This window comes from Mirounga angustirostris, unplaced genomic scaffold, assembly GCF_029215605.1.
Source record: "Mirounga angustirostris isolate CCGP_5_RB_7025 unplaced genomic scaffold, mMirAng1.0.hap1 SCAF_1, whole genome shotgun sequence".
Classification (NCBI taxonomy): domain Eukaryota; kingdom Metazoa; phylum Chordata; class Mammalia; order Carnivora; family Phocidae; genus Mirounga; species Mirounga angustirostris.
In genome coordinates, this window is record NW_026991709.1 from 204,945,585 (window position 1) to 204,968,400 (window position 22,816).

Here is a 22,816-nt window from a genome sequence, read left to right on the forward strand (position 1 = left end):
CAGACGCTTAACGACTGAGCCACCCAGGCGCCCCGCACTTGCTTTGTATTAGGAGGACAAGAATGACATAAAGATGGCCCTGCCCTTGGGCTTGCGTGTGCTCGCGCATGTGGGGCCAACCGGCAGAGCCACTGTAGACGATCAGGGAAGCACCAGGTGCAGCAAATGAAAGGCCTGAAGGTCACAGGGAAGGGGGCCCACTGTGGCCGCTGTGTTGAGAGTGTTGATGCTATGGTCTGGGGGCAGTGCAGTGCAGTGCAGCGTGGGGATGACCGCTGTGAGAAGAATTTAAGGTGGCAACCTAGCTGGATCTGTGTGTCAGAGAAGTCACCCTATCTCTCACATAGAGCTGCTTGCCAGTGCCTCTCTTTCTTGGCCCACAACAGATTAGAGAGTCTGGTTGGTTTCCCTCGTGTTCTTTGCTGCCATGCAGGTGAGTGTCTTCTGGAAGTTTCATAAGGATTTTACTTGCCTGCAGTTCTTTGAGGGCTGAGCTGCAAGGTGCAGGTTGTCTGGGCATGGCCTCTCAAGGTGTTGTTACTCTTGAGGAGCTTGAGTGAGTGCAGAACAGGACATCCCGGGCACCTCATGGTGATACCTCACATCGGGGCCATGGATGTCACCTGTCATTGGTTGTCCTCACAGCCTCCTCAAAGAAACTTTCAGGTGCTTGTGTCTCCCAGGTCCATCTGATCTGTTAAACTGTATCATGCCTTCCATTTGCACTCTAGCAGTTTCTTTCCTTATGAAATTGACCTCGATCGATAAAAGTGTGTGGGTCTTACGTGCTTAGTTTTTCATGTTACTTGAGATGGGCCTGCCTGTCCTGACCATTTGCACTGGACCCTTCTGGGGTTGCATGTTCATCTCCTAACTGGGGACTTCCTTGGTTCCAAGTCCAACTGAAACGTCCCAGGAGTTGTGTTAGACTCTGGGCCACTGTGGCTGTTTAGGCCTGATCTTTCTACTTCCTGGTTAAGTTATTTTTCTGTGCCTCAGTTTCTTCATCTTTAAAATGGGGTAAGACCAGAAGCAATTCCAGAGTTGTTTTGAGGATTTATTTATTTATTTATTTATTTATTAAGATTTTATTTTATTTGACAGAGAGAGACACAGCGAGAGAGGGAACACAAGCAGGGGGGAGTGAGAGAGGGAGAAGCAGGCTTCCCGCCCAGCAGGGAGCCCGATGTGGGGCTCGATCCCAGGACCCTGGGATTATGACCTGAGCCGAAGGCAGACGCTTAATGACTGAGCCACTCAGATGCCCGTTTTGAGGATTTAAATGTTACTGTGTATCAAATGTGAGAGGGCTGTGGGTGTTTTGGTTTTTGTGGTGAAGGTAGTGGGGTTTTCTTGTTTGTTTTAAAGATTTTATTTATTTATTTGACAAAGAGAGACACAGTGATAGAGGGAACACAAGCAGGGGGAGCGGGAGAGGGAGAAGCAGGCTTCCTGCCGAGCAGGGAGCCCAATGCGGGGCTCAATCCCAGGATCCTGAGATCATGACCTGAGCCGAAGGCAGACGCTTAACGACTGAGCCACCGAGGCGCCCCTGAAAGATGAGGCAAAGTTTAGGGTCAGGCTTTCTGTAGAAAAAGCTTTGTTCATCTGGTGAATGAAAAATGCAGCTTTCTTGGCTCAAGGGCCCATCTGGGCCTGGCTTGAAGGTGAAGAAAAGTGGTTATGTCCAGAGCCTTCTATCCCTTAGCCTCACTGAGAGCCCATTTGGAAAGAAAAAAAAAGACTAGCCCAGCCCAGAAGTTCCAGAAGTCTGTTACCTTGACTTCATCTTGCCTCCGGGACACATTGCTTGGAGATTTCCAGAATGTCATTGCTTAATGGAAAACGTATGGGACTGCTTCCTCCCAGTGGATGCACTTGGCCCCCTGGCATTCTGTGTCCTTGTGGCTGACAGGGCTCCTCCGCTGCCCTGGGTCCAGGATGGGACTGCCCCTGTCCCTTGGCCTGCTGCAGCTTACCTGGCATGTGCTTGGCTGTGTAATTCTCAAGTTGCTTTCTAGGAGAAATCGAGTAGTGGAAACCAAATTGCACATCATTCTTTATCCTCACTTAATGCCACCCTCCCTCCCGGGCTCACTTCAGTGCATCTGGCCTCCCTTCATGATGGGGCCACATTTACACTTGTTCCCTTTTATTCCTTTGGACATTTTGGCCCTGCTGCGTGGAGACCCTCTCCTAGCTGACTCCAGGACTCCTTAAAAACCCCACTGACGTATTTCCTTCTATGTGATTCTGCCTCCCTGTTGGTACTTGTAATCCAAGCACTCGGCATGTCCTGTATCTCTCTGTGCCTGGTGCATGGCCACCGTGCCAAAGGATCCTGGCCAGCCGGCACACTGTCCATGTCATTCTTCCCTCTGTCTCCCTCTCCTCCCTCATTGGCCCCACTCCAGTTTTTGTAGTTGCCCAATAAATAATTACTCCCATCCACTTAGCTATGGAGGGTTTTTGAGGGAGTGCTCCAAAGTCTCTACAGTCCTGTGCACAGCCTCCCCCCCCCCCCCCGTTTCCTGCAGACTCTCCTGACCCACTGGCTTCTCCACCTGGAGCCTGTAGGCCGTCTTGGCTGGCTCCCCTCCAGAGGTGTTCGGGTTGTGTTTTTTTTTTTTTTTTTTTTTAATCAGTTTACTGCTTTGTTTATAGTGCCTTTATTTTGAAAGGAAACTAAAAAGCCACACATGGGTATCAGTAAAATTAAGTATCATGAGAACAGAACAGCGTTGTTAAATTCTGCGTGGATGATCATACTGTGCATCTCTGTGTACAGCCTTTTACGCTGGCACCAGACAGGGACTTTCCTTGTCAACGCTGGAATGAGTGAAATGAGAACAGGGGAACACACAGCAGGTGATTAAATGCCATCCACCTAAAGCTGCCCTGTGAACCCTCCCACAGCCCCACCTGAGCCCTGGCATGTCGCTCTCAGGTGGCTGTAGACCTTCTCTGAGATGGAGGTCCCACTCTTTATTGATTAAAGCTCAGAGCTTAGAGAAACCCTGTCTGTCTGTCTTGCTGCTCACCTCAGCAGTGAAGGCACACTTTTTGAAGGCTTCCATGCATGGCTGAATGCAGCTTCTGGGATGCTTCCTCTTCTCCCCATGTCCTACTCAATGATGTGTGATTCAGCCTGGCCCCTTGGTCTCTCTTCCCTCTGTTCTCTCCTCTGAGCAAGCTCTTTCTGATGGTTCTACACCTTATCCCACCCTTTGGGTGCTTCCCCTCCCTGGATCTGTATGTGGCCTCCTTCCTGCTCCCATTGGTGTGCATTTGCCTCTGGGGCCCACCCTGTCCTTTCTTAGCTCCCAGCTGGGCTGCTCCTTGCAACCCTCATGTGCCTCCCTCCCACCGGTAGTGCCTCCATCCCTGCTGTCCTGCCTTGATTGATGCCCCAGGCACTTCCTTCCAGGACCACATGGCCATTAGTTCTGGCCAAACTTGTACCAGAAGTACCCCTGAGGGGAGAGGGGAAGTCTCTTATGTCACCAAAGCCTGGAGCAGGCCTCTCCAGTTACATCTGCCTTTGGAAACTGTTGTAGTGCACGATATTCTCACTGTTCCCATCTTCAAATGAAGTTGATTTGGGGAAATGCCCCTCTGTGGTCCTGAACTCCTGGAGCACTGCTCTTGTCTTGTGAGGTGCTCTGCAGGCTGCTGCCCAGTTCCCCACCTCCAGTCCCCCCTTAGGCTCTGATGCCAAATGACTGGTTTCAGCTCTTGGTGCTCCTTCCCCATCTTCAGCACCATGTGAGAGGTACCAGAAATGGCTTCACACCTGCAAAGCCCCCCTACTCTCCCTTCCTCTAAGTGTTCTTCCTGGGCTGGTGTTCTCCCAGTTGAGCACACCCATCTTAGAGGTTGCCATAGGAGCTTCCCTCCCCTTCTCGAGTCTCAGGAGGACCCTGAGAGGGCACAGACTATAAATACTCACCTGGTGTCTTGGACACAGTTGGGCCTCATTAAATACTTAAGTTTAGCATTGGATGCTAAAGGCCACATCTAGACTCCTCTAAGTTGCACTGCTGTAACATACCCGCCCTCCTGTGCCTTGGATAGGAGCACTAGTGTTTCTCTCCACAGTGTCGTCCCTCCTGTGTGCTAAATGATTAGTGAATTATTCAGTTTTGGGTTTTGAGTGATTGTCATCCCATCTGTGAAAAGGCAGAAGGCACTCATAGATCTCTTACTTGGTCGGTGAAAAAGGATAAAGAACAGTCTTCCCCTTTTAAAGCAAATATGGAACAGTCTGTAAGACTCTGTGATGGCTTTGGGTTGTTCCCACCTGTGTCTCCTCTCTGCAGCAGCTTTCTCCTTGTAGCAGTGTCCTCTCCACGTGGTCACTAGCCAGTTGACAGCTAGGCCTGCAGTCAGCCAGAGTACCCTGGAAGGAATGCTGTCTCCTTGACCAGGTCAGTTTCGTCAGTTCTTGGGCTCACGCTGCAACTAGGACATATGTGTGGGGGTGGTCAGCCTCAAGCCAGGAGTTGCAGCTCTCCACAGCCCCCTTGGACGGACTCAGCACTGAGTTGCATTTATACAGCAAGCTTTCCCCCTGGTGCTTTTCAAATTTGGTAACTTGCCAGAACTGCATTTACAAAAGACTTTGTGGGGACTTTGGTTTAAAATTACACTTGGATTGAATTATAAAGGAATTCTTTAGCAGCCAGAGTGCCTAGCATGTGGTGTGTTCCAGAAAGCTGTGACAGAGCCAGATAACTTGTCCTGTCCTTTTTCATCCCCTCCGCCTACCAGAGTGTGGTTGTAAAATCTGTCCTTTTTTCCTCAGCCCTTGCCTGACTTCCTCAGTGAGAGAGGTTTTTTTTACCCCCACTGAACTCCTAGGTTTATTACTGGAGATGCTCATTAGATGCGGGCAGCTCCTAGATTACAAAGTCTTTCTTATTGTGGGGACTGGGTTTAAAGGTGATCCTTCCTTTTTCTTGCCAGTAGAAAGGTGTCAGAAACATGGTACACAGAAAGAATGCCAAATAGTACACGTTTGAACAGATGTTTCTTCTCATTAATAGTGTGTGGGAACTCTCGGCATTGCAAGTAAGGGGTGGGTTAGTGTGTTTCTGGAGGGCAGTTTGGCAGTAACAACATGTCCCCGGGATCTGTGGTTTTGTTAGAATAACTGGACCAGGTGCACAGAGTTGCTATTGCAAGGATGCTCGTGGCAGGATTTGTGTTGTTGGCATGGCCCAAAGCAGGGGTCATTCAGGTGAGGGGAGTGCGCAGGAGGGGGTGCTTATACAGGCATTGAGCTGGGGGTCTCGCACCCCCTGTGCAGGTCACAAGAGGTGCCCTTTTTATCTCTTAATAAGATTTGAAAACTTTGAAAAGGTTAATAAGGTGGTAGGTTGAGTATGGATTCATTTTTAGGTTATTAGCAATTACTCTGCAGAATTTCTTGAATCAGCAAACATACATTATTTTCAGTTACCACAGGAAGTGTTCTCAGTGAATGTGAGGCTTTACCCTGAGCACTCAGCAGTGGACTACGTGGGCCGCTCTCCCTTCCTGTCCCCAATCACCAAACACAATTACTGACTTGGCTCGATGTTTCATGAGCCACAGGTGCAAAGAATTTTAATGTAAAGTACATATTTGGGGGCTTGCAAATCCTCCTCTCTCCCACACAGGCAGTGTCCCTTAAAAACTCTCAGATGTCATGAAAATCTGGTTTGTTGCCTATTCTGCCCCTTTCTGCGTGGATTCAGTCATGTCCACAGCCCTTGCCTGCTCCTGGTCAGCTCTTCTCTGAGCCCTGTGTCCTTCATGCCCCTCGCCGTTGGTGCTTGATCCCTCTTCCCTGTTGTAGGATACATCTTTGAGGAGAGCAGACACTAGGGCCCTTTTAGTCAGTGCATGGGGTGGCTCTCTGGTCAGCCTGACCACTTTGCACCAGCGGAGCTCGGCCCTTGGAGCCCACAGCCACGTGTTTCTCTGAGTGGTACCCATCTGCTGCCTGGTTTCTGATGATGGCTTTTCTCTTCCCACGTAGAGTGCCCAGTGAAGAATGTGATGGGATCAGTAGCATGTCTGCGGAGAGCGGCCCTGGGACGAGATTGAGAAATCTGCCAGTAATGGGGGATGGACTAGAAACTACCCAAATGTCTACAACGCAGGCCCAGGCCCAACCCCAGCAAGCCAACGCAGCCAGCACCAACCCCCCGCCCCCAGAGACCTCCAACCCCAACAAGCCCAAGAGGCAGACGAACCAACTGCAATATCTGCTCAAAGTGGTGCTCAAGACACTATGGAAACACCAGTTTGCGTGGCCTTTCCAGCAGCCTGTGGATGCCGTCAAGCTAAACCTCCCTGTGAGTAACTTGGGCAGGGCCCAGGGCTGCAGTCCTCCAGGTCTCTTTCCATGTTGGTACTGATGAGGGTGGGCTCAAGGTCGGGGCCGGAAGGTGGCAGGGGGAGATACATTTGGGGCCCATCTCTGAAATCCCAATACGCATGAGGCCCTTGAGTGAGTGGTTTTACTTGTCCTGATGGTTGGAAATAGGAAAGGGGAAGAGAACATGCTGACTCAACACAGTAACTGGCTCTTAGATGTTAGGATCCAGGAGATACTGTGTAGAGAGGTTGAAATAGGGGTGAAGGAGTGTTTGCAGCTTTCCTTCTGGTTCCATAGGGGAGCTGAAGTGGGAGCAATCAGTGGTCCAGGCCTCCTACTTCTCAGACATGGTGGGCCAGCCCAGGATAAGTGGACGTGGTTGGTCACACTGTGGAGAGGGGACTGGTTTGCTGCAATATCTTCTCTGGTACCGGCATCATCATCATCACCCAGAGCACAGGGCGGGAAAAGGTAGTGGAATACTCCAGGGAGCAAGCACATGCAGGGGGCCTGGTTGGAGAGAGGAGGTGTGGGTGCAGCGGTGCCCTCAGTGACCTGTGTCAGAGCCACAGTGCACTTGCTCTTGTTCTTTTGTACCCCTGCTCTTCTCTTCCCCTAGAGAGTTTTCCTGTTGCCCACATCCCTAGCAGATGGTTCTGGAAACCAGTTTGTATCTCAGGGAAGAAACAGGATAATGCTTTTTTTTCTTTTCTTCAAAACATCAAGGACTGATTGTCTTTAAGTTAACCCCTGCTGGGGGGCCTGGGTGGCTCAGTCAGTTAAGCGGCTGCCCTTGGCTCAGGTCATGATCCCAGGGTCCTGGGATTGAGCCCCACATCAGGCTCCCTGCTCAGTGGGGAGCCTGCTTCTCCCTCTGCCTGCTGCTCCCCCTGCTTGTGCAAACACGCGCTCTCGCTCGCTCTCAAATAAATAAACAAATCTTAAAAAAAAAAAAGTAACCCCTCCTGTTTATTACTAAGTCCCACACATTCCCAGATGAGGCATTAGGTGATTATTGCCATAGACCCAGGCAGGGGTCTGTGAGTGTTAGAACTGCACCAGTGTAGGAACCTCAGCTTCTGCCAGGCATCCAGTTTCGAGAAAGATGGATATAGTAGTGTGACCCTCCTGTCTGGAAAGCCGCTGTGTCTATGGCAGCTGTCCAGTTATCTCTGTCTGCTGAATAGGTGTCATATGCATTTGGGAAGAGCAAGTCAGGAGACACTGCAGGTCTAGATCGTGAATTGGTCAAGAAAGGGGTTGGAGGTAAAAGAGCGTCCTTACCAGATCTGGGCTTCAGAGGCTACTCTTGCTGTTGACCACAAGAAGGAGTAGAGGCAGACAACCTGTCACTGTGGGGGGAGGTTCTTGGGAGAGGTTGCTACAGCATAACCTTGGGCTGGGCTAGTGGGCTGGGATGGGCCAAGCCACGCAGGGTCCACAGGTGAGGGTGACCTTCCCACAGCAGATGCAAAGAATGAGGACAGAAGGAGCTGGAGGGGGGCGGAATCCAGGGGAGCTGAGGCTTTGACAGCACCAGAGGGCGGTGGGAGGCCTACAGAAGAGTCAGGGGAAGCACCAACAGAGAGCAGCACCCCCCCCCCCCCCCGTTCCCATATCAGAGGCTACAGGGAGGTCAGAGATGAGGATTCCGACCTGACCCTCCTGTTGGCCTTTAGGAGGGCATTGGTGACCTTAGGAAGATGTGACGCAGAAGTAGAAACCCGACGGTGTGAATGAGAAGGTGAGGATGCGAAGCCATCATTTCAAGAAATTTGGCTTTGAAGGGAAAGCGCGGCAGGGCCAGAGTGGAGGAGGGGTTGGTTTGTCATAGGAAGACACAGAGGGCTGAGAGGGTGAAGACCGAGGAAAAGGGGGGCACTGGGGGACCTGAGACCCCAAGGAGGCAGCATCCCAGCCAGTGGGACAGACATAGGATGGGTGGTCTGTAAGGCCCAGTGGTTGGGGAGTTGGAGGTCATTCACTGTGGAGTGGAGGCCAGGCTCCCCAGGGATCACAGGGTGAATCCCGGTCTTTCTAACTGTTGGACGTCGCCCTCAGCAGCTCTGACTAAGGAGGAAGAGGCCATTGGAAGGTGCCACTGATCTGGTATCTTTAGGGAGGTGGGAGAGCAAGGGGTTGGCCCAGAGAAGCAGGGCAGGGCCAGTCGGCTGGGAGCCATGTCATTCTTAAAGCCCGGTTTTCCGGGGACCCCTCCCCCTCCTTGGGGAAAGGTTAATACAACCACCAAAAGAAGGGATCCTTCTTTTTCTCTTTTCTGACACCTTCCAGGAATCTTGACCTGCGTTTTGGCCTCTGATCCCTGCTGGACTTTTCACTAGAATGCCAGCCTCTTTTTGTTCAGTAAATGTGTATAGTTGGATTGTTATGCCCCTAAGCCCACTGCCCCCTTGTCAGCATGCTTTGCCCTCGACCACTGTCCTGTTTGCCCTTGAGCCACTTGACAGGACACGGGCAATTCAAGCACTTGATGCCATTGTCGGCCATAGAATAAAATATGTTTCCACTGGGGCCCATATATTTGGCCTTGGTGGTTCTCTCGGGAAAGGCGGTCAGAGCCATAGCATAGTATAGCATAGAAAGTCTGTTGCAGTCTGTCCTCGTGGCCTCCTGGCCAGGGTATCCAGGCATGCATGTGCAGCCCTTGGCCGGTCAGAGACATGATCTCTGCCACTTGTTATGTGTAAGCTTGTTGTTGTTCCTTTCTCGAGGGTGTCAGAGCAACCTAAAACCTCACACCCTGTGCTCACCTTTTCAGTACTGTCCACCATTTCCAGGCAGGACCTTGGCACTTGCTAAAGGATAGGCCTGTCTTTCTGCCATCGGTTCCTACTTGGACTTGGTTCTGATACCCCACTGATGCCCAATTATGGGAGTGTCTGAGATTGTGGACCTTGGAGTGGGCTAGATGACACAGGTCCCCCTGCCTTGGCTCTGTTTGATCCTTCTAACCAGAAACCTGGTGTGTTGCCTGTTCTGCCCCAAGACACCTCCCATGGTTGTTCTTAAAAATAAACATTTATTTTTATGTTTGTGCGCACGCAAGCTTTCCATTATGACCATGGAAGTTTTAGGATAGGTTTAGATTTACAGAAAAGCTGACAGTAGTAGAGTCTGATTTGAAGGGCTTTAGGACATCTACACCTGCCGTTTGGCTCCTTCTGTTTGGCACTTGTGGAGTAAGATCTGAAGCTTTGAGAAGTGGGGTCTTTGGATTTTTTATTTTAAACTGAGAATTGTACAGGTTGTCCAGATTCCTCATAAACCTGGTTAGTTGTTCAACTATATCCAGGTACTACTAATGGATCCTTAGAAAGACTGTGTGCTAGTAAAAGAAATGGAAGTGCGATGAACTTGGTTCTTCAGTGTGCCCAGAAGCAAGGAGTCCAGTTGTTCCAGGTAGGCTTTAATGCTGGCTCCATAGGATTTTGCATTTTATGGGCCGGTAACATTTCAAATGGTAGAGGAAAAGTAGAACTTGTCATGGGTTATTTTATTAGATAAGTGCTTTTAAGAAGGCTATATGTTTTCCCCATTATTTATTAAAAATTAAAGGATTTTAACATCACCACCACCACTACCACCACCACCAACAAAAAATAGAAAACATAGATCTCCGTAAATACAACCTGTTCCCAGACCAGCAGTTGACAGACTTGCACATTTTCCCTCCAGATTGCCACCCCACATTTAAGAATTATTCCCTGATTCACTTTATCTTGGGGTTCCCCCTTAAGATTGCTTGCTGAGACCATGGAAGAGCTTCAGTCTGTGCTGTGGCTCTCATCTGTGCTCCTGGAGTAAGATCCACAGGCCCACCATGAGTGCTGCATGGCCGGGGAGGTGACACTGGCCTTTTGCTCTCTTTGCTCTCTAGGATTACTATAAAATCATTAAAACACCTATGGATATGGGAACAATAAAGAAGCGCTTGGAAAACAACTATTATTGGAATGCTCAGGAATGTATCCAGGACTTCAACACTATGTTTACAAATTGTTACATCTACAACAAGGTGAGATGGTGGTGGCAGATGTCCACCTGCCCTGTAGGGAGGGGAGGGGTGGAGAAGGAGGCTGGCATATCGAGTCTTGGGCAGGGGTGCTTGGGAGCAGGTGGGATTAGTCTAATGGGAGGAGACCATTTGGAGGCAGAAATAATGGGACCCGTGGTTTTGCCTGTGACTGGGTGTTTCTTTTTCGGGGAGGAGGGTGCTGGCCTTGTTTGACTTCCAAGCCGTCCTTGTTAGCTTGAAGCATGTGCTTCCGGTGCCCTTGGGACTTTGGTTCTTGAGCATGTCTAGAGAAGGTGTGAGGAGGACAGTGACGACTCATTAAAAAGTCCATTTGGGTGATGTAAATGGTCAGGAAGGAGCCTACTAAAATGTAGTTGTGCAAAGGTTTGCTCAAACAGAAACCTCAATGTAAGAGAGGGTGTGATGGGGCCCACTGCATCTGGAACTGTGGACATGACCATTGACAACTTGTGGCCACAGAATTGAATGTCCCCTGAAGTTACATGTAGACCTGAAGGTCACTTCTTAACCCCATTAGCCAAACCTTTCGGCTCGGCTGTGCCATGAAGCCAGATCATTTGTTTACAGTTCAGACCACAGATGTGATTAAAACCAACCCTTTCATATAGAACGGCTCTGGAGGGAGACCCTATACAGAACTCAGCTTTTGGCCTCTGCTGGTGTAGTGGGTAAAATTGCCCAGAAGAGATGGGTAGGTGAGTTTCTTGAAGTTTACTGTGTTTTTTTAAAAAGTCTTAGCTCCCACCGCTAGGTTTAAGTGACATGTGCACAGATGAGGTTCTCGGGTTAGAGCTGAGTGGGAACAGCATGTCGTAGATGAGGCAACAGAGTGGGGACCCATAATGCAGTTCAAGATAGGCATTGCCCCGAGCCCCGAAGAGCTGCCTTGAGGGTACACTGGGGAGCATTATCAGAGCCCTGCTACGGTATCTGTGGCAAGAAATCCTGTGTAATTCAAGTATTTGTAGTGAAGTTGAATTGTGTCAAAGGAAGGCTTCTGTCAGTGATTGGCAGGGCTTGTTAGATACTTAAGGCATTAGGATGGCTTCTCAGGCCAGAGCTTAAAAGACGAGAGGGAGGTGCAGGCGACGGGTGCTGGTTCAGGCACACGAGCCTTGGTGATATCTGGTGGTATAACTGTTGTGGCCCTTTAGGGTTCAGATCAGGAAGGACCCTGACTATGATACTTGATGCTTTGGAGCAGGGAGTGGGTGGCACAGGGTGGGGAGTGCTTGCTCCGTCTGGAGAGGTGGTGAGGGCTTTCTGACCCTCACCCCTGTGTCTCCTTTTCCAGCCTGGAGATGACATAGTCTTAATGGCAGAAGCTCTGGAGAAGCTCTTCTTGCAGAAAATCAATGAACTGCCCACTGAAGAAACCGAGATCATGATAGTCCAGGCAAAAGGAAGAGGACGTGGGAGGAAAGAAGCAGGTAGGTTACCTCCAGTGTGCCCAGGCATGTTGGCCTCACACTGAAACAGCAAGGACATTGGCTTTCCTTCTCCCCAGTCTTTGTTCCCCTTCTCCTGGTTCAGTGGAGGACCAGGGGTCAGGGGGCAGGCAGGCTTAGTTAGTGGTGGATGTGCCCCAGAGGGACACATGACTGGGTGACCTCCCACAAAGTAGAAATAATTGGGCCCTGCCTTTTTTAATGGACTTTGGTTAAAAAGAAAGTGTAAGTTTTTCGAAGCGTTTTTAAGTTATTTGAATTCTTCACCCCATTTAGAGAAAAGAAATTAACCCGGCCAAGGGCAATTTTAACTAATAATCCCTATCCTGGAACCTCAAGGTTGGTTATTTGAATTATCTTAAGATGCTTATGTCAGAGCCAGGCCTGCTTTATGATGCTGCTGAAGTCGAAGTGAAGCCCTCCACTCCTTGCCCCTGTCTCTTAGGCTGACACAGGATTCCAAAGGCCAGCTGGTGGGGAGGGAGGGGAAACAGTGAAATGTTTCTGTCTAGGAAAAGCTCTAACAGCTGCCTTCTGCATCTTGCCATCCTCAGCTCTGTGCTGAGGTGGCCCATGCTGTGAGTTGTTTGCTTCTCTACAGAGAGGGCTTTCACCTAGCTTCCCGCCCTGCTCAGAAGTGGTGGCTTCACAGGAGCAAAGGGGGTTGGCTGGATCCCAGGCAGTGTTGAGGTGTAGCCAAGGAGAGGTAGTCCTGACAGTCACCCCTTAGCCGTGGACCCTGCCAAGAGGTGTCCTGTATCCTTAACATCCAGGAGTCCTGGGACCAGAAGTAGCCTGGGACCAGGAGTTTGGTCTGCACATGGGACAGACGCGGGGTGTTGTGTGTTTGGGCTCACCCGCACAGCTGCAAGGAGGCAGTCTGAGCTGGTCACAAAGGGCAGCAGCTGTCCAGCCTCCTCCTGTGGCTCAGGGAGGTGGAAGCTTGCCAATTTCCAGAAAGCTTGGCCAGGGCTGCCGATGCCGGCCCCCTGCCAGAATTGCTTACTCAGAAGGCAGAGCTTCTGGGAATGAGGACAGCTCTGTCCAGAAGTGCCAAGGAACATTTTTCCGCTCTCCAGCTACCGTCCTGGTGCTAACTCTCAGCGTGTGTTTCCTGTTCCTTTGGCCCAGGCCTCCATTCCCATGAAGGCATCTTTGTGCCCGATTTGGGACTTGAAGCCAGGACGCCTCAGGAAGCGTAGAATGCAGCATGCCGCTGCTCTCCGAGAACCCGAGGGCAGGTGCACCACTTTGGCCAAGGTCTGGGGTGTTCGGGTTGTTCTGTCTCTAAGGCGAATAGTTACTGTGACAGTGTGTGCCATGCCCACGCAGATGTGTGCTCACCACATGTGACAGCGTGCCTGTAAGGTCAGCCAGCATGTGTCGGGCTCGGCCTCTAACCACCTGTCCCTTTTATGATTGATAGGGACGGCAAAACCTGGCGTCTCTACGGTACCAAACACAACGCAGGCATCGACTCCTCCGCAGACCCAGACCCCCCAGCAGAACCCTCCGCCCGTGCAGGCCACACCTCACCCCTTCCCCGCGGTCACCCCAGACCTCATCGTCCAGACCCCCGTCATGACAGTGGTGCCTCCCCAGCCACTGCAGACACCCCCACCGGTGCCCCCGCAGCCACCACCCCCACCCGCGCCAAACCCCCAGCCTGTGCAGAGCCACCCGCCCATCATCGCGGCCACCCCACAGCCTGTGAAGGTGAGCATCCTGTGCGTGTGTGTGGCCCGACCCAGCCGCTGGCGGGCTCCTACCACCTCAGCTAGCACCCCCTCTCATCTTCTGCTCCGTAGCAATGAGGCTGGCAGGAGACAGTCACTTGTCCCTGCCAGTGCTTCATGCAGAGCCTGGCCTGGCTCTTGAGGCACTTGTGGGTGTTTTCCAGGGGGATTGTGCAGTGTTTACGTCACGGCCTAGAACCTGCTGTCCTGCTGGCCCACAGATTCCATAGTTGAGACCCACCTTCCAGGGGCTTGCTGATCTCTCCCGTATTTCTCATGTAGACTGTGCGTATTTGCAGATGCTGCCTAAATAGTTTCTAAAACATGCCTCCCGTGGGGGGCCGGTGTGATGAGGCTTGCCTCTGAGCGACTTCCCTGACATTAAGTAGGAAGCTGCTTCCGGAGGTTTCTTTGAGCTCCATTGAGCAGATTTCTGCACTCGGGTGTGTGCTTCCTCCTGCCACGGGCGGGGGTCCTGTCCCAGCTGCAGAGCAGATGGTGGGACAGGGTCTTTCCTTGCCTCAGTCTTCACACGTGGAGTTACGTTTGAGCCCCATCCCCGAGAATGTTGGAACCCTAGAAAGGACCTAGCTTCAGGAGTGACCTGGGGGCCAGCTGTGCCAGCCGCCACCTCTGACCGCGCTTGTTGCACGTGTGCTCTCGGCAGACAAAGAAGGGAGTTAAGAGGAAAGCGGATACCACCACCCCCACCACCATCGACCCCATTCATGAACCGCCATCACTACCCCCGGAGCCTAAGACCACCAAGCTGGGCCCCCGGCGGGAGAGTAGCCGGCCTGTGAAGCCCCCCAAAAAGGATGTGCCCGACTCACAGCAGCACCCTGTGCCGGATAAGAGCAGCAAGGTCTCGGAGCAGCTGAAGTGCTGCAGTGGTATTCTCAAGGAGATGTTTGCCAAGAAGCACGCAGCTTATGCCTGGCCGTTCTACAAGCCCGTGGATGTGGAGGCGCTGGGTCTGCACGACTACTGTGACATCATCAAGCACCCCATGGACATGAGCACCATCAAGGTGAGCAGATGCCCCCTCCCCAGAGCTGGGGCTGGGGCTTCCTGGGACAAAGAAGGTCAGAACCTCCTAGGCTAGTCCAAGAGGAGGGCCCAGGCCTTGGGCTCTGGTGAACTGTGCCCTAGTAGCTTCTTTTCTCACCAGCTCAAAGAAGCCCAGCGCCCCCTGCTGGGAATCATGGGGACAACCTCCAAGACCACGTGCTTGGGCATTTTCTTCTCAGATAGCACTGCTGCCCCCTCATCTAGGGACGAGCCCTCTGTGGTCTTGGGCCCCACTAGCCACAGACTTCTTGCACAGTAGATGCTCCAGGACAGGTTGAGGGTTGGTGACTTTGCTAGGCTCTGTCATGCAGAGGGCCTTGATGTCACATCTCAGTAGGAGGCACACAGTGCTGGCATTTTCATTGTAGTATTTTGAGGCCTTTCGATTATGTTTATCTTAAGCTGCGTTACATTTTTGTTTGGGAGTGGAGTAAGCCTGCCCAGACATGGGACGGTGCTTGTGTACCCCCCCCCCCTTTTTTTTAAGATTTACTCATTTTAGAGAGAGCACGTGAGCAAGTGTGGGGAGGGGCAGAAGGAGAGGGGGGAGAGGGGGAGAAGGAAACTTTAGTAGCCTCCGCCCTGAGCGTGGAGCCCAACTTGGGGCTTGATCCCATGACCTATGGTGAAACCAAGAGTCGGACGCTTAACCAACTGCACCACCCAGAGGCCCCCATTGGTGTTCCTTTTGACCAGTGTCTTGCCCTGTGTCACCAAGACAAGTGTATGTCAGGTCAGAACTGGTCCCATCCCTCTCTTTACAGTCTGGCTTAAGCTCTGCCTCTATTTATTCTGTGTCCTCTTGCCCCATAGCCCATCACAGTGACCAGAGTGGGTGGGTTTGGCATGGTAGCAGGGTATTTCCCGGCCCTGAGACTTGCTTTTGAGTGTCTCCTTGTCCACCTGACAAGTTCTTGAGAAGAACTAAGGTGATGATGACCTCTCCTCTGTTCCACTGAGAAGCCAACTTGCTCCTACAGGCAGCCCTCCTGGCTGTCACATCCCCATTGGAGCAGGGGCAGGCATAACCAACAAGGACCTGTCTTGTCTTTTCAGTCTAAACTGGAGGCCCGTGAGTACCGTGATGCTCAGGAATTTGGTGCTGATGTCCGATTGATGTTCTCCAACTGCTACAAGTACAACCCTCCTGACCATGAGGTGGTGGCCATGGCCCGCAAGCTCCAGGTGAGGTGCTGGGGAAGCTCTGAGCACAACATCTGTGGTAGGCAGGCTAGGGTCCTGGGTGGGCCAGGCCTCTTTGGTATGATGCTGTGTTGTTTTGAAGATGGGCTCAAGTCAGGATAACGTGCCATTTTACATTGAGATTATTTCATTATAATTAAAGCAGAGTGGTTAAGTTTGGGTCTTGGGTACTTGGGGTTTTGTTCTGGGGGATCCCACTGAAAGCCCCCTGCCCAGTAACTGCATTTGGTTGCCATTGGTCAAGAAGAGTGCATGTGCTGTGGATGGCCCAATCTGTTCTCCAAAACAGACCTGTCTCATGTTGGTGGATGACACTGTTGTAAAGCAGATACTTTGACACAGTTGTGAGCTGAAGTAACTGTTTGCCTGTGGGCATTTGTTCACCAGAGCCTTGAAATCTTTTGCCTTCTAGCTTCTGGGTAGTTGCTTCTAGGCATTCTGTGAGGCCACATCTCCCTCATGGATTCCGTTGGGGATCGTGGCCCCTTCAGGTTGATCTGGACGGTGCACACTGTCAAGCAAGTGTGGGTGGGTGGGAGGGGGGCAGGTGACCACATAATATATGAACTAACTTCACTTTGCTTTATTTAAAGGAGGAAAAATGTACTCAGATTTCAATAGTGGTTATCTTTGGGTAGAAAGATTAGGGGTTGGGGCGCCTGGGTGGCTCAGTCATTAAGCGTCTGCCTTCGGCTCAGGTCGTGATCCCAGGGTCCTGGGATGGAGCCCCGCATTGGGCTCACTGCTCAGCGGGAAGCCTGCTTCTCCCTCTCCCTCTCCCACTCCCCCCTGCTTGTGTTCCCTCTCTCACTGTGTCTGTCAAATAAATAAAATCTTTAAAAAAAAATTAGTGGTTAAAAATGATGGAGAATTGGGGCACCTGGCTGGCTCAGTCGGTGGAGCCTGCCACTCTTGATCTTAGGGTCATGAGTTTAAGCCCTTCATTGGGTGTAGAGATTTAAAACAAACAAAAAAAACCACAAAAAACTTAAAAATATGGAGAATAAAGTCTATAGTACTTTTATTTTTTTTATTTTTATTTTTTTTAGAATTATACATATAAACATTTCTGGCCTTTTCTCCCCAAGACCCTGGGTTGCTTCAGCTCTCAGTCAGAGCAGGCCCTGGGCTGGGTCACCTGTCATCACAAGGGACAGGCAGTCTGGTTGGAGCCCAGTGCCAGTTTGCACATCTCCTGTCCCACTCCCACCTGGTGGCTGGGTGGGGGGTGGGTTGGGGGGGGGTTCCTCACACCTGGCTTTCCTAGCCATCTGTGGAGTGCTTCCAGAGCTGAAGTGAGGACTTGCCTTTGGCAGTCTGTGGGTCTGTTCTGCTTAGAGGCCGCCTGAGTCCTGTCCTATTGCTCATCTGCCTCCTGGTTCTGTTAGCACCACACATTGTCCCAGACCCACTATCAAAGTATCTCCTACCTCCTCACGTTGGAGCCAAAGCGTGGACTCTCCTGTTCTTCACTTGGCCCCTGGTCTGGGTCTTGGGCCGCCTTTGGTGCAAAGGACGTGTCCTGAAGCTCTTAGGGTAGATTTAAAAAAACTTACTACTAATGTGAACCTGGCTGTTGTTATTTAAATGGCAAACTCAGCCTCCAATGTTTTTACAGTTTCTACTGTTTGTTTTTTGGTCTTATTTTTGCTGAGGTTTTTTGGGGGGGGGAAGCTCTTAATTTGGTGCTCTCTGATTTCTTCACAAAGCTGCCCTTTCACTGTGGTTCTTCTGCATTTCTCATCCTTAAAGGAGCTCAGACTTTATAATTTTATGGCAATTCTCATACATGGCCACCAGGTGGCAGTGGTGCCCTCCGATCTGTGTTTTCAGCCTCCTCTCGTGAGGACTGGGAAAGGGGGGTACTTTTACCCAAATTAATACACATACCCTTTACTTGCCCTCCTGCAAACAGCTAAACCAGAACAAGTCCTCTGTCAGCACGAAGATTGCTATTCTGAGCTACTTTACTGTAAAAAAAACAGAAAAGAGAAAGAATCCTCTAATATAGTCTAATATTCTCTCTCTAATTTCTGTGCCTGTTTTAAGTATTTTGGTTTTGGTTTTTCTTCATTTCTCTCCTGTGAGTGGCATGAACATGGCCCAAACATGGGGTTTACCCATAGCAAGAGCACTGAGCTATTTTCCACACAGTAGCCTCTTTGTAAACATTTTTGTTCCAGATACCAGGCTAGACTAGGTGAGGTCCTTGCCTTGAAAGAGGGTCCATTTCAGGCAGGGGCAGTGCCTGGGTGAGCCATTTGGCACAGGGCTGCCTCTGCCCCTAGCCTGCTTTGCCCACCTCAGGGTGGGTTGCAGTGTTACTGAAAACAGTGTCACTTCTGCATTGCCACGAGGCAGGTGGAGGTATCTGCTTCAGGTGCAGAGTCGATGTGGAGGGCTTCTTGTCTGGAAGGTAGTTGCTGTGCTTGTGGCATTTCAAGCTTTTTCCTCTTCCTCTCTAAGCTTTCCTGGATGGGCATGGTTTAGATGGCTAGATTGTCCAGAATGAGGGAGGAGCAACAAAGTTCCAGTCCTTGTTTGCCTTTTTAGAAGGTATTAGACCTGCCTCCTCTTAAGTAGACTATGCCCAAGGACTGGGATTTACCTGAAAAGTTATATGGAAAAGGATCCACTGTGTTTTCCTCTTCTGGTCTCTGAAGTCCAGGCATTTAGAAAACTCACATCCCACCACCTGGCAGCCATGGTCACAAAGACAGCCAGGAGTGTCTGGGCTCAGGGTTTCCTCAGCCCAGGGGTGGCTTGGGCTAAGGCCTGCCAGCCTATCTGGTAGGCCCAGAGCTGCTGGTGGTACTGTCCTGTACTCTGTCATGAAGTGAGGAGTCATTTAGGAAATTTGGTACCCATGTAGATTACCAGAGTTCTTTTTCAAGAAAAAGTGCAAATTCAAGGTGGTATGCAATTATTTTTACAGCAAGGAAAAATGAAAATTGCATTGGGATATCCTGCATTAGATCCCAGAGGCAGGAAGCTTTTGAGGTGTGTGTAAATGTGTGTGTCTGTGTGTCCACTCATGGCTGCATCTCCAGCACCTGGCACCTAGTGGCCTGCCACTGCCTGCATTCTATTCCCCACCACCACCCCCATCCTCTGGGCCCTGGTATGCCCAGGTATGGCCACGCCCCACAGCCATATCCATACTCGGCCATGCTTGACTTTTCGGCACTCCAGCAGCTGCTTTAGCTAGAGGGGGTGGGGGGTGTGCCCCCCCCCATGAATCTGATGTAGCCCAAAGTAGGTGACCCAGTGAACATTCTAGCAAGAGGAGACGCATGCTCTGAAACCAGTGTGCTTTGCTGATTGATGCTTAGAGTCACAATGTGGGTGGAGGTGATGGCATAGGTGGAAGAGCTGGGTCCCCCGGAGACACTGCCAGTCCTAGTGTGGGAGGCTGAGCCCCTGTCCCCCTAGAGAATGCTGGTTGTTGGTATTCACTGTTCCTTGCCATCACTGTCCTCCCTCACAAGACCTTCAACCTAGGTGCATCTCATTTGGTTTGGGCATCCTCTTGCCTGGCCCCACACCCTTTCCACCCATTCTCCACCTGGCCACCAGAATGAGCACCTGGATTCATGAGTCACACCTTTCTCTTCTTAGAGCCATCCTTGCTGGATCTCTGTAGCTCTTGGCGTCATGTCTCCCGCTCATCCTTAGCTTTCAGGTTTCCCACAGGCTCTCTACCACCCCCTTTCTGTTTCCACCTTAACATTTACAACACTTTACAACTATTACCATACAACAGGCCCCAGCAGGTGCCAGCCTCTCTCAGCCACTTGGGAAGGTTCTTCTGCAGTAGGCTCTGGCTCACTGGCACTCAGGCCCAAGTACATTCCCCAGGATGTCCCCCACTGGGGCCAGAGCAGAATGGAGGAGGACAGGTCTTGCAGCTGGGCGTGGCCGGGAAGCCAGAAGCCCCAGCTTGCAGGCCCTGTGGTGCTTTCCCAGCCAGCCCACCTGGCCTCCTATCTTGCACTCTTCGCTGTTTATGGTCTTGGGATAGCAGGGCCCTAGAGTACCCTGGGAGTGGAAAGAGGCCTCAGGGTGAGTCCTGCCCTTCCCCCCCTCACCCCCCACCCCCCGCCTCCATTTCCACAATAGCCACAGCCTGTTGGGGAGGAGTAGGGATGTTCTTGTGGCAAGGGTAGTGCTGTCTGGCAGCTGGCAGGAGAGGCTGGGTGCACAGATAAGTGGCACGAGGAAGCTCCCACCTGGTAAAGGCTCACCTCTCAGTAACACTGAGTACTTGGCTGTGCCTGCCACTCTCCTCCCTTGGTGGGATCCAGACACATCAGGCACACTCCTCTAACCTGCCCTCTGCCTCTGGGCAGCAGGCCTGGCTTTTCATGGATGTTCATGTAGGTCTGTTGGGGACCCAGGCCTGCCCATATCTAGGGCACTGTAGGGCCCCTGCTCTGGTGTGAGCCCTCGTCTCCTTGGCAGCCTGGGCGGTGACAGTCTTTGATCATCCCTTGTGTGTATCTTCTCCATTGCCCTCAGACCTGCTCCAGAATTTATTTCTGCGTGAATTAAAAAGGCATTACCCTTTCAGGACTTAGTCTGGTAGTAAAACCATTTAGACAGGACGCCTGGGTGGCTCAGTTGGTTAAGCGACTGCCTTCGGGTCAGATCATGATCCTGGAGTCCCTGGATCGAGTCCCGCATCGGGCTCCCTGCTCGGCAGGGAGTCTGCTTCTCCCTCTGGCCCTCCCCCCTCTCATGTGCTCTCTCTCAAATAAATAAATAAAATCTTTAAAAAAAAAACAAAACAAAACAAAACCATTTAGACAGCAAAGTCTAGGTCCTCACCTTGCTGGGAGGAGGAGCTGCCTTGGACGAGGCTGAACTGGGTGGTCTGGAGGGGAGGGGACAGCACTGCAGTTGAGAACGAACCTACCCTGTTGCCTGGGTCACCTTTCCTAGCTGCCTTGGGGAGGGGAAACCTAAAGCTGTGTTTCCAGAGATAGCAGGAGAGGTTTCTAGGGCCAGCTCTGTCCAGTGTACCCTAGTTTGCAAACAGCTAGATCCCACAGCTCTCCTGGGCTGTGCAGCTCTGAAGTATCCATTCACACTTGGGAAAGGCCCCTTCTCGAGAATTATGTGAGATGCCATGTTGACGAACTTTGTCCAGGCTTAAAGTAGGTCCTAATATCCTGCTGGGAAGCTAGCTCTGTTCCTTTCACTGCTGTCCTCTGTCCTGAGTCATCACTGGAATTTATGACCCTGGAGCCCTCAGGGTAGGAAGGGACCTGCCCAGCTGGCTGGTGGGGCAGCACAGGTGGGCCCAGGTACACAGGTGGAGTTGTGCTCAAGCTCTGTGACCCCACATGGAGTTCCATCAGATTCCTGGGTCTTAGAATTGGGAGGTCTCAGTCTCCTGTCAAGGGATCCCATGCTTAATATAAGCTTGGGTCACTGGCACTTCACAAGACTTACTCCCTCCTGCAGCCCGTCCTCAACACCCCCCACAGCCACTCTTCTATACCTTTCGCACCTTGCCGGGCATGCCCTGGAGATACCTCAGCCAGTGGCATGGCTTTGCTCAGTTACATGCCCCAGAGGTGATCTGAGGAGTGGGGAGGCAGATGCAGACATGTGCCCACTGTAGCAGAGGCTCAGTTGCCTCACTGGCCATGGGCTCTGTGCCAGGCACATTTACTGCAGGGCTGGGCCTTTGCACGTGCTGTTTCCTTTGCCTGGAATGCTCTCTAAAACTGCAGAATGCACCCACTTCCTGTAGGAGTGTGAACCTGAGGTGGGCAGAGGCTCCTGTTCTGTTCGCTGCTCTTTCTTGGTGCCCGGCCCTGGCATCCAGAAGGCTCCCTCAGGAAGTGCTGAGTAAGCACTGACCTGACAAGAGCCTTGGGGCACTCTTCGTAGGTCCTTCCCTTGACCTGCCATCTATCTTCAGTCCCTAAGCAGACATCCTCAGTGGGCCAGTGGCCTCCTGTGACCTGGGTCACATGTACATACCTGGGCTGTATCTCCTGGGGAGTGGGTGCCAGGCCATGGCAGGAACATATTTCTTTTCAAAGTGAATTTGTGAGGAGTGTTGGAAGAGCTGGCAAGGGGCCTTGGCCCACCCCTTGCCTTAGTGGGCAGGGTGGGGGGGTCACCATCAGCCCAGCCCTCTTTGACCCTCCTGCTTGCTTTCTCTTGAGTCAATCCCGGCAGCCGGGGAGGCTGTGGTGATGCTGAGCCACAGCCCAGGCAGCCCCCTGCCACACATGCCCGGGCACCTGGGAGCCCTCACGGGCACGGCTTCTCCCCCACCAGGATGTGTTCGAGATGCGCTTTGCCAAGATGCCAGATGAGCCAGAGGAGCCTGTGGTGGCCGTGTCCTCCCCGGCGGTGCCACCCCCCACCAAAGTAGTGGCCCCACCCTCGTCCAGCGACAGCAGCAGTGACAGCTCCTCCGACAGTGACAGCTCCACCGATGACTCTGAAGAGGAGCGAGCCCAGCGGCTGGCAGAGCTCCAGGAGCAGGTGAGGGTGCCTGCAGCCCCGTACCCGGTCCCCCAGCATCCCAGCATGCACGGACCGGGCAGTCTCTCCAGGGGTCACCACGGCGTGCGGAGTTCCAGTTCCGAGTTCCGCAGGAGCAGAATTCCCGCTGGTCCACCTGTGCCAGGTGCACGTGCGTTGTAAACACAGAGCTGACCCTTGAGCAGTGTAGGGTTTCGGGGTGCTGGCCTCCTGTGCAGCTGAAAATCTACTCCCCCAGGAAACTTAACCGATAATCTACTCTTGACCAGAAGTCTTACCTATAACAGTCAATTAATGTATGTTTTATAGGTTACACACATTATGTACTACTATATTCTTAACAATGAAGTAAGTTGTTAATAAAGTGAAAAAAAATGGTAAGCAATAGAAGACACATTTATAGTACTGTATTGATTGGGGGAAAAAAAAAACT

The 22,816-nt window shown here is 51.7% G+C and overlaps 1 protein-coding gene across 1 annotated transcript in view; it reads left to right on the plus strand.

The window, feature by feature from the left end:
* The window catches only part of BRD4 (bromodomain containing 4), a 92,283-nt gene that overhangs the window by 49,422 nt on the left and 20,045 nt on the right, over positions 1-22,816 (plus strand). The window contains 7 exon segments of the mRNA XM_064598497.1: positions 6,023-6,341; positions 10,263-10,400; positions 11,716-11,851; positions 13,296-13,585; positions 14,273-14,635; positions 15,733-15,861; positions 22,174-22,383. Coding sequence (XP_064454567.1) covers positions 6,057-6,341; positions 10,263-10,400; positions 11,716-11,851; positions 13,296-13,585; positions 14,273-14,635; positions 15,733-15,861; positions 22,174-22,383 — 1,551 coding nt within the window. The 5' untranslated portion in view covers positions 6,023-6,056.